Source organism: Malaya genurostris, chromosome 2 (assembly GCF_030247185.1).
Source record: "Malaya genurostris strain Urasoe2022 chromosome 2, Malgen_1.1, whole genome shotgun sequence".
In the NCBI taxonomy this organism is placed as follows: Eukaryota; Metazoa; Arthropoda; class Insecta; order Diptera; family Culicidae; genus Malaya; species Malaya genurostris.
Genome location: NC_080571.1, coordinates 11,481,233 through 11,493,393, shown reverse-complemented (window position 1 = coordinate 11,493,393; position 12,161 = coordinate 11,481,233). Strand labels below are relative to the sequence as shown.

Genomic DNA, 12,161 nt, shown 5'->3' with positions numbered 1-12,161 from the left:
CGGGTGAAACCATCACAGGAGATCGCTACCGACCGCCACTGATGCGGAGAAAGTTGTCGCTAGCGACGGACAATACTTTGAATAGCACATCTGTAAGCACTTTTTCGCAATAAAGCTTTAAATTTTGGAAAAAAACGGCGGAAGCAAAGTTGTACACCTAATATAATTATCACCGCAGGCTTTTTGCAACATTTTGAACGTTTTGGCAGCAGTAATTTTATTCCGCACACTAAAGTTAATGGAACTTCTTTGTTGAATAATTTCTCTCATGGTAAATATCGCCGATTGCACTTTTAATACTTCAGAAAGACAGACGTATACTAAACACTAATGAATATTTTGACGTGACACTTGGCAAAGATGTCACTGACATTCATACTAACGTAGAAAAAAAAATTTCGACGAATAAGATTTCCGCGCGAAATATAACTCAAAAGTCTTACTACTTTTTGGGCACAGTAGTACATCACTCAATTAGTGATGCGTCTGACACACTGATAGCGCTATCTTTGTTAAAAGCATATGACATTTATGAAGTACCAACTTTCAAAAGATTATGTGTGGAAATCCTTGACTTGCTCAAGTTGCAGCCATTTTAGTCAAGCTACGTTTGTGATTTTGAAAACAATAGACTAAAAACAAAATTTTGTGTGTTAATTTTTATTCTTGATGAAAAAAATACAGTACAGGCTCAGCAGCTTCGAAAGTGTTGTTTGGACTGTGCTACATCGAAAAGAACCATTTGTTATTGAGTTGTTATTGGTTTGATGAATAGGTGAACGTTCTGGTCGTCCAATTAAGAAGGTTACTCCCGAAAATATAAAAAAGTCCAAAAATTAATTAAGTGTTTATGATTCAGAGCAGTGTTTGGCCATGTTGACAACTAATAAAATAGTCTTTTTACTTCGATATGTGACAATGGATGAAACATGGATCTATCACTTCACTCCGAAATCAAAACGATCATGATCTGAGTGGACTGCAGCCGGTGAACCACGCCCGAAACGTCCAAAAGCACAACAGTCAGCTAAAAAAGATAAGGTATTAAGTATTCTGGGATGCGCATGGCTTAATCTTCATCGAAAATCTTGATAACAATCAATAACGAATACTACATAGCGTTATTAAATCGTTTGAATGCAAAAATCGAGGAAAAACCACGAAGAAAAAAACACTGTTTCACCAAGACAATGCACCGATTCACAAGTTGGTGGCAACGATGGTCAAATTGAACGAATTACACCTAAAATTGCTTCCTCATTCACTGCCTAGTCCAGATCTTACCCCCAGTGCTATTCGCTTATTTCAAAAACATGTTCGCCAGTAAGAAATTCAACTCAAATGAAGAAGCAATAGCTGAATGTGAAACCCATTTTGAGACAAAAGACAGGTTCAGAATTCAGTTTCAAGGTTAGTAATCCAGATCAATAAATCAGGTCAAAAATTTAGTTTTAGAATTATGGACCTGAACTAATTTTCAGGTTCCAAATTTTGTTATAGAAATTCTGAATTCTAAACTTGAATGTCGAACCTTAAAAAAAAGAACAGAATTCAGTTTCAAAATCTAGCTCGAGAATCCATGTTCCGAATTTAGTTTCAGCATGCAGGTTCTGAATTCTATCAATCAAAAAAGGCAATCCTTAAATTCAGAGTTCAGATCTAATATTCAGTTCCAGAATTCAGATCTGAATCAGAATATGGAGTTACGATTCAGTTCTGGAGTCATGGTTTTTAATTCTGTAATCTGGAACCAAATTTCGAACCTGAAGTCTGAAACTACGTTCCAAACCTATAATTAAGTTCAGAATTAAGTTCAGAATTCAGGTGGACCAGAATCCAGGTGCTGAATTCAGTTCTAAAATTTAATCTAAAGGTCTGTTGTTGTTACTGTTTGTAGAAGGTCCTCACCAAAATGTCCAAAGCACAAAAAGAAATGATCGATTTTCGACCATGGATCGAACAGTTGAACTTCGGGACTGAAATGTGCCAGACTACCTCAAAACCGTCGTCGCGAGTACGAGAAACGACGCAAGCGTTATGAGTTTTCCTCGCTGTTTCCAAAAGTTTGAGAAAAAATAATTCTTTAGTTATTTATGGTTATCTTACACTATTGAAAATTCAATCATAAAAGGCTGCTCAAATTTCTACCCATACTTTCTCAGAGCGAATTTTGAAAAGGCGCCCCATAATATAGTAAGACGTATTTACGTCAAAAATGCAGAAATCTATGCACTACTTTATTGAAGATCTTTTTCTCATGGTGTGCGAAATCGGAATCGCTTACCTTCTCATTGTATGAAACAGATATCGAGTTCCATGCTTTTGTAATGGATGCTTCCAAAGCGTTGAAACTGGGGTGAGGATTTTCACAGACTTTTGCCAGAATATACGCCCATACGGAGTAATCAGGGTGTTCAAATTTGGGCTGCTAGGAGGCCAAACATTTTATGGTCAAAAATCCATCGATGTGCTTAAGAGGCCACTATGTAACTTTCAAATAATCAATTTATTTTGTGAGCCTAAAATTTTCCTAAAACCTTCTAAAATGAGAAAGAAATGCCTTGTGGTCAAAACGAATCTCGAACTGGTTATTTGCGACAGTTTGCGGAGGCGGCTCGCGCCGCGTTGCATGCGTCTTGAGAAAACTTTCCAAAAAAAAAATTTTAACGCGCATGGTGGTTTTACCCCTTAAAGCAGTTCAAATTGAACCGCCAAGCAGACGAAAACTTCACACAATTTATGTGACCCTTTAAGGTTGTTTCACTAAGTTCCATATCTTATCTGACGTCTCGAGCGAAAACGTATGACGACCGACTACTGGCCGACGCAGAATTTCGACATTTAGGGGTTTTTGGTTTGCACAAAAAATACATATTTCGCTTTGATTTCTTTGGGTTTCGTCTTCGGCTCATCAAATTTTGTGATCTTTGGGTTTGCTTTGCGATACAAATTGAATTTGAATTGCTTTGAGCACTGATGAGCACTGATGAAGCCGAAATATGTACTTTTTGTTCAAACCACAACCTCCTGAATATGTTATTCTTCAGCAACTCTTGAGCCCTTCTATAGGTATGATACGGCGATCCCTCTTGTTGAGAAACAATCTTCTGGTTCTCATCGAAGTTGTTTTTGGCCTAAGGTAGGCCCTGGACTTTGAATTTAACTCATCTTTGACGATTTTGCATTTAAATTTTGAAGAGACGATTTTGCATTTAAATTTTGAAGATATTGGCATCTTTTGCCAATTTTCGCATAGATCGTACTGGATTTCGCTTTAGATTTCTTTTTCGGATCTAACCACTCTTGAAGTGCTGGCCGACCACCGTCGTCCACTTCTTGGCATCCTGATAAGTTGAACATCAAGGAGGATACGTTTAATGCGGTATAAAGTGGAACCCCGTAGTCTCCGCAATTTATTTTGCGGGTTTTTTCGCGTGGAACAACTGTTGCTTCCCCAACATGGCACCCAACTTTTTTTTTAATTTCACAGTATTGTTTAGGCGTCGTGCACAAATTTCGTCACGCTTTAACGCTGGGGAGGGGGTTTCATCTATTGTGACAAATTGTGGTAAAGAGGGAAGATGGGACTTAGAAAAAACGTTACGTCACGGAAGTTTTATTTGAGTACTAAAGTATATATTTTCAATTCGAACTTGCGGCTTTTATATGTAAAAACAATTTTTCAAAAAAGTAAGCCTCAAGGAATGCGTCTAGATTTACCGTTGAATGCATATGGCGCTGGTCTCATAAGCCAGTTGACATAAGTTCGAGCCTCGACCTGGAAAGTAGTATATAACTGCTATTGTGTTTATTGTGTCCGGAGATTTGGGTTGGCTAGAAATATCAATTTGATGCTCAATACAAAAAAATAATGGGTTGTATGCAAGACACGACCGAGCACGATTACATTAAAAATGAAATAATTCTAAGGTGTCAATAATAAATACAAAAATAAAGATGATGGCGAATGCACTAAACAGCGACAAATTACAAACTTACTCTGCTTTTTTATTTCAAAATTTTTGAAAATATCCTTTAAAAGAAAGTCAATGATGATGATTTCAAAGTTACTTAAAAGACCATTTTTGGATACGAACAACCTCAAGATATAAATCTGGACAAAAGAAACGATTTTATATCAGAATAATTTTTCCAGACAGAGAACGTACAAACTTATTCATTTTATAAACAGCGATTAGAGAAGATTTTATATATTTTATGATAAGACACTTGTTGTTTTAATGTAAATGATAATTTAACTGAAACTGGCGGTAACCCGAGTTTAGTGAGGATTCAAATGATACATGTAAAATCGCAGATCAGCTTATCTTAGATTTATTTCCATTACAACATTTTATTGCATCTCATAATTTTATATATATATATATAAGTCTGTGCAACTTATTTGTACTAGGCTCCGAATCTTTTGAAGCGTTTCCTGGTGGGGCAACGGTTTGTTCAAATCGATACTGCATAACGATTTGCATTGCATTGCATTGTTTTTGTTACACTTAGTCTGGATCCCTTCTATGAGATCCTTAGTCTGGATCTCTTCTATAAGATTCAGATAATAGGGCTTTATACTGAATCTATTTGCGCTCCACCGCGTTGTTCGTATGTAAATGGAGATTTCTGTATGCACAGTATCCGTTGACAAATTAAAACATTTTTAAACTTTTTCAAATCAAGTTAAATGAGAAAAATCCATCAACAAATCGTCGAGATACAAGCACTTCAAATTAGGTTCGAAAAATCTATCGCCGATAGTTCTAAGTTGGCCTGCTAGTTACCGGAGAATCAAGATAAGCCATGGGTAAACTAAAGCAGAAATGTATCCGGGCATATATTTTATAGATTCCCTTTTGTGCTATAGTTCATGTTTTCGAATCGATTGGTAGTTAAATTATGCCAGAAAAAGGTTACGCGGTTAGTTTTGCTTTTTTTTTTAATTGACACCCAGCCTCGTGAAGAGTAAGCAAAAGCGACAATCCAACGAGCATATACAATCTAGTCATCACCTCACCGGACGAGCTACTTGTTTCATTCACAGTCAAGCATCAACTGAAATCAAGAAATGATTTGCAGCATATATTTATAGATTCCTCTTCGAACTACGCAGAATGATGCGGTGTTTTTATGCATGACGCAAAGCCTCCTATGCCGAACAAGAAAATGACGTCAATTTGGTCAGCTGGGATTGGTGGATGAAAACATAGGTTAATTCTAACCATCTTTTCAATAGTATGCTATTGAAATACTGAAACGACGATGTCATACATGTTTAAGTTAAAAGTTTCCGAATCGATTGGTTGTTAAATTATGTCAATCCATCAACAAATGACTGAGTTATTAACGTTCAAAATCATGACGCAAAAAGGTTACGCGGCTATTTTTGAAACTTTTAATTGACCCCCGGCCTCGAATAGTGAAGAGTAAGGCATTTTTAATGCCAAAAGAGAGTCGATTGCTTCGATTTGTAGAATTGACTGAAGCTCTGTTAATCCCATTGGTTTCCATGTTACCTGTTCTAGAAGTTCTGGAAGTAGCAGCCCAAAGAGTTAGTAGTGAAATCGATCGATCATGAATATCGAATATCTCATGAACTGTTCTCGTTTCGTTGATGACTAACCAAAGTGCAATAGGTCACTTTGATTTTTGATACCCAAAATTGAGGTTATTTTTCGTTCATTTCCTTTGTGGCTCAATATAAAAATTTCAGTTAAAAAATCAAATGCATATTGTACTATGAATCCCATAGTAATATAAATATTATTGTGAAATACTTTAGAGTTGTCCTGTAAATAGTTCGATTGACTCTCCGTCGTATTCCATGGAGATATCCTACTGAGTTACAACGACCGCAGCAAATTTATTGGTCTTCATTTACAATCTGTCCGTCGCGATGTTTGTAAGACTACTTTTATGGCAGATCAACTAATCTTCGAACCTAGTTTTTTCTTCGGATTTCCTATGCTTGAACTAGTTATGGATATAATGAGATTATGGATTCAATAGTTTCGACTTCCATTTATCGCATAATGTTATCAAGAAATTTTTCCTCGATTTGCAGCTTAGTTTTATTTTCAATAAAATTTGATTTAGGTAAAATGTATCATTTGGATGATTATACTCTGTTGATTTATGCCGTTTTGGAGAGCAAGTCTGACATATCCTAACTCTAGTTGGGCTTTTCCCTACTTTAAATAAATAAGTAAACTGAAAGACAGCATCGTTTCAATGCAATAAAAAAATTCGCAGAAGTTTGAGAGGAGGTGGTTATGGAAGGTTACATAATTTGACTAATCGAGACAAGAAGGGAGAAATTCATCGAAATTTAGAATGACGCCTTACATCTGTTGACAGCAAAGATGCAAGGTAAAAATTTCAAATATCTTCAGGCAGGGTTGGAAAAGTCTGTATATCCGAAAAAAATCTGCAGTCAGCAAGTATGTCTTGCTGCTGGCAGCCATTTCTCTATAAAGTACACTAAACTGAATTGGGCGAACAAAAAAAAAAGGTAGCGACAATTTCAAAAGTCTGAAAATTGTAACGAAAGGCTGCGAAAAACTCGATTTTCAAAAGTCTGCACAACAAAAAACTGTCTGCAGAACGATTTACGAAATCTGCCAATTTACAGACAAATCTGCAGATCTGGCTTCTCTGGTTGACAGCTTGAATCCTAGAGGTTGCACACATATCCGATATAAGTGAAAATATCGCTTCTTTGTACCCAAAAACAACATACGCATTTTTATAGGCCAAACTGTATTTGGTTAATCTCTGAATGACCACACGGAACCACCCGCGATCCTATTTCAACCAGAATATTAGTTAATTTTCTGAATTCGATTGGTTAAAATTTGGTACAACTAATCGATTGTTGTTTAAACTAAACTGTCATTTTTGTTTTTCGATTAGCAGAAACGATGGTTGAAACAACTAATTTAACTGTTTGAAAAAATGCTGTCAATTAGTGAGGACACATACCTTTCAATATCAACAAATATTTTAGTTGAAATAACTGGTGTTGTTGTTGAAACAAAATTCTGTTAGTTGAAAAATAAATCGGTTTTATTTGTTTTAGACATTGCAAATAGTTGAATCAACTCGAACAATGTTATTGATTTGCGAAAATAATAAAAATATTCTTACTGATACACGTCATGATCTATTTGAAATAAGTTCGGTATATTGAGATTCATGAAATAAATATCGTTTAAAAATAAAAATCAGGACTGATCTGATCTCTAAGTGATTTTGATTTTTGTATGATCATGATCATGTCAAGTCGAGATCAGTAAAGATCTAAATTCTACTGATTCGATCGGAAATGATTGATGTAGAAACATGTTTTTAATCAACAAAAGTGACCGGAGGGGCGAGTAAATTAGCGAAATTATTAGATTTACCTAGAATGAGTATTAAAGATGATGCCTTCAAACGATTGAACTAAAGTTATACACAATTTTAGTCAATTTATATGAGCTTGAATGCATCAACCGCTGGGAATTAAAATTTTTCGACGGCAATTCAAACGAGCCATTCAATCGCAGCGCGTTCTGTGTGTTTGAAATCCTTCGCTCCTGTTACTTTTACAAATTAAATTCATGTCAAAAAGCGTTTTATTGCAAATGCATGAACATCATCATCGGTATCAAACAGCTGGAAGTAGTACAGTCTGCTGGAAGTAAATCAATGATCGAATTTGAAGCATGAAATTTTTGCACATACCTGAAAGATTACGAGATGAACATTCATAAACATTTTCTAATTTGTCACCAAATCTTTTTCATCTTGAACAAGGTTAACTTTATCACAACACCGCTGTTAGATAAACACTTGTTATCATAAAATTCTCAAATCGAATGAACACAATTTCACCAAACGCTTTAACCATCGATGTTTTCATTGACATTTTGAAGCGACGCGAACAGATTTCAACTAAAAAAGTTGTTGATTTTGCATTGTGATTATTGTTTTGCTTTCAACTGTCTCCGGCGTTTGACAGCATTCAAAACAACATATTTTTCAACTACTTTAATATATGCAAATCAAAAACCATATTGGTTGAATCAAAAAGAAATTAGTTAAATCAACTATCGCAAAAATCAAAAACTGCGATATCGCAATTTTATGATCGAAGAGTCCTCCGTGCACTACCCGAATAGGCCAGTGCATGTTGAATAAAGTGTTCTGTAAGTAGCGGAAACTTTATGTTTGCTTAGCGGTTTATGTTAAACTGTTAGGCGGCATAACAGTTCAATATGAACTGTTATGCACTGACAATTTTCATACAGAAAAACTGTCATTTATCAGCGATCCTACCCTATACATAGAGTCAGTATTCGGATATGCGCTAAAGTTTCGAAATTTACATCCTAATGAAAAGCGAAATCAGAGTACTCATTTCGATACAAAACCCGTCCTTCTGGATTAACAAACTTCGCAGTAAATGTACAGGACAGTTTCATGGGAAGTGCTACTGATAGTAACAATCCTAGCGCGGATGTGTAATTTACAACTTTCCAGCCGTTAAACAATAACGGCTTTCGAGACCATAATTTAGAATGGCTTGTACGAAACATCCTCAATCAGACATATTATCACATACGTCAAGTGGCTTCCTTTACAACCAGATACATCGTGTTCCACTCTGTAAACACATTCATTCGCCGTTATCAGTAAACAAAAGCGGCCTTTACCCGAGCTCAATTCTGACCACTCATAAGATTTATGAGTAGTAAATGAACCACTCGGTACAGCTGCGGGAGCTTCATTCTTCCTGGCAACGACACAGCTGAGATTCTTATCAGTTTAGATTCACATTCACACATTTTGCTTACACACGTTATTGAACAAGCGGTATGTGCAAAGTAGTACTCTGGTGACAGTGGCAGCAGTACATCGGATGAGCTCGAACAAGCATGAGGTCATTCGGGTTTTCGTTACCACGGCTGCTAATTAGTGTCCTCCTTTGTTATACCGCCGTTGGAGCAAGCGTTCTGATATCCAACAAGCAGGGATTATTTCCACTAACGGTGATCCATTTAAATGATTTCCACGCAAGATTCGAGCAACAGAATTCACTTTCAACCAAATGTAAACCAGAGACCGGAGAGCAGTGCATTGGTGGATATGCTAGAGTAGTTTCAGCGGTTAGGATTTTGAGCGAACAGTACAAGGACAAAAATCCCATTTATCTGAATGCGGGTGACAACTTCCAGGGATCGTACTGGTACACTTTGTTACGCTGGAATGTGACCAGCTACTTTCTGAATTTGCTGCCGGCGGATGCAATGACGTTGGGCAATCACGAGTTCGATCATGGAATCGCCGGAGTCGTCCCGTATTTGGAGACGATTAAATCTCCGGTGGTTGTGAGCAACATTGATGACAGCGAGGAACCGAGCATGAAAGACAAGTATCAGAAATCGGTGATTATCGAACGAGATGGTAGGAAGATTGGTGTTATTGGTGTGATTAATCATTTGACAAACACTCTGAGTATGACAGAACGGTTGAAATTTTTGGACGAGGTGGATACAATAAACGGGGAGACGGCAAAGCTGAAGTCCCAGGGTGTGTCCATAATCGTGGTTTTATCTCATTGTGGAATTAGTATTGATCGAAAAATTGCTGCTCAATGTAAGGATGTCGATATTGTGGTCGGTGGTCATTCACATACATTTTTATACAATGGATCTGCTACTGATTTACCGGATGCTCCCGAAGATACCTACCCAATTGTAGTCCAACACTCGACAGGTCAAAAAACATTGGTGGTACAAGCGTCGTGTTTCACCAAGTTCATTGGTCGAATCACGGCTTACTTCGATGACAGTGGTGATGTGGCGGACTGGGAAGGCAATCCCGTATATTTGGATGAATCAATTCCACAAGATCCACAAATAGTGCAAGAGTTACTTCCTTGGAAAGAACAAGTCGACAATTTAGGTAATAAACACGTAGGAAGCTCACGAGTTCTGCTGTCAAAAACTGAATGCCGCGTCGGAGAATGTAACATTGGTGACTTTGTGGCCGATGCCATCGTCGATTACTACGTTCGTCATCGGGTGGATCCGGATGAGTGGACCTACGCCTCAATCGGAATCACCAACGATGGAGGCATTCGGACTTCGCTACAAAAGGGAAATCTGACCTACGACGATATTGTCACGGCTGTTCCGTATGAGAACACGATGGACACGTTCGATTTGGAAGGACGCTATTTATGGGAAGCCCTGGAGTACAGTGCGAGCCGGCATAATTCAGCAGATTTTCTGCAAGTTTCTGGATTGCATATCATGTACAACATTACCAAACCGGTAGGACGACGACTCATTTCCGTGGATGTGCGTTGCCGTGTGTGTCGTGTTCCCCGCTATGAGCCATTAGACATGAACAAAGTTTACCGCTTGGCAGTTGCCGGATGGATCGGCAACGGAGGAAACGGCTACTCGATGTTCAGCGAGCACCGAACCAATCTTCGGATTGGCCCGCTTGACATCGTTGTGCTGGAGGAGTATGTGACCAAGATGACGCCAATTTTGCAGGGCACTGACGGCAGGATCCGTGTTGTAACTTAAAAGATTGTATTGTATAATCATCACTAAATAAATTATTTATGCTAATCTAATGAACTTTCTTTGGAAGATTCAATTAAGAGAGTACGTTATCCCTGTATAAAATGCGCACTTTCTGTCTTTCTGGAAGTTCGCCAGCAATCGGAATAAAGAAAATAAAAGTGTAGTGGTACAACACAAAAAAGGATCATTGTGAGATTTACGGATAATCGATTCTGTTAAGCTTTGCAAGCTAGAAACAAATTAAAGTTCAATTAACCATCGCCATCACCAACATCGAAAAACGAGCAAGCTAATTGAATTTGATATGGAAATACTACCGGCCGATGCTTGACAGATGGGCTTTTCAGATAGTTGCTTGATGAAACAGTTTTGAAGCGAATTTTCCACGTGAATGAGTACACATGCTAAATTTACAGCGTGTTTTGCCGGGAAGCGTGGGACGATTTGAGCTTTGATTTCTTGCCGTCTTTCCTTCCCGGATTACTTGCTGTTGGTATCGAAACCAGCTCCGTTGTCTTAGTCACCCAATTAATTACCGTAGGAATTAATTAGTATCAAATGAGCAAGAATGAGCGTGTCAGATGCTTAAGGTAGCCTAACGGACAGGTTGAAGGTTTGTTTGTTGCCGATTGCCTTCCGTGCTCCACAAGAATAGCACATTGATTTGCAATCGGGATTATGCGGAAAAATAAATCAGTATCATTTTGACTATAATTTGAATAACTACGGCAACAGGCGTTATTATAGAAGGTAAATATGGAACCGTTTTTGATCATACTTAGAAAAAATCGTTCTATTTTTTGTCTTTCTCATATAGAAATGCTATGCAATCGCTGTGAAAACCGATTTTACAATCGAGGCCCGGAGGACCGAGTTTATTATATCATTCGACTTAGTTCGTCCATATCACAATATGTCTGTGTGTGTGTATATATGTATGTATGTGTGTACGTGACAAATAATGTCACTCAATTCTCTCAGAGATGCGGTTGAACCGAATTTCACAAACTTCACAAGGTTCATATCCTTGAGCACCACCTGGTCGTTGTTCACGGTATATCATATCATGACCTTTTTTTCTGTAATGACAAGATTGCAAATCCAGCCTATAAAAACGTGATTAATCCACCTAGCAGTGAGATGATACCTTTTTTATCAATCCGCATGTTTTTTGCATGAATATTCTGATGACATTTTAATGGACATTGTTTTAAGCGGCAATTTGAGATTTTAATCATTCATTGCTCTGTAATGTCGAAACTGCAAATCGGATCGAATTTGAATCTAAAAAAGTGACAATCGATTGAACCTTCCATGAAATGTCGAAGTAAGTTCCACTTTAGAGTTTACGGGTATTCAAGGTACTTCCAGAGCCGCTATTCAGGAACCAGCATAACCCAAACCGATTCGTATGGCCATATGACAAATAAATTACAATAGTTTTGAGTCCAACTTTAAAGCTTTTCGGGATTGTCATCTTCTATATCGGTTTGAATTTTTAAAATTCATCATTCAGTAATTGTAGAGCAGGAAAAGCCACGTGGAGCTAGTTTAGTTAAAACTTTCTCTCCAACA

At 37.5% G+C, this 12,161-nt stretch overlaps 1 protein-coding gene across 1 annotated transcript; it reads left to right on the top strand.

Moving 5' to 3' along the window:
* The first annotated feature begins 8,877 nt into the window (after positions 1–8,877).
* On the top strand, positions 8,878–10,640 carry LOC131431766 (apyrase-like). The gene has a single exon (XM_058597642.1). The coding sequence runs from the start codon at positions 8,925–8,927 to the stop codon at positions 10,584–10,586; it is 1,662 nt and encodes a 553-aa protein (XP_058453625.1). The 5' UTR covers positions 8,878–8,924; the 3' UTR covers positions 10,587–10,640.
* Positions 10,641–12,161: the final 1,521 nt, after the last annotated feature.

Coding starts and splice junctions, on each gene's coding strand:
- LOC131431766 (XM_058597642.1), top strand. CDS start 8,925: ATGAGGTCATTCGGGTTTTCGTTACCACGGCTGCTAATTAGTGTCCTC.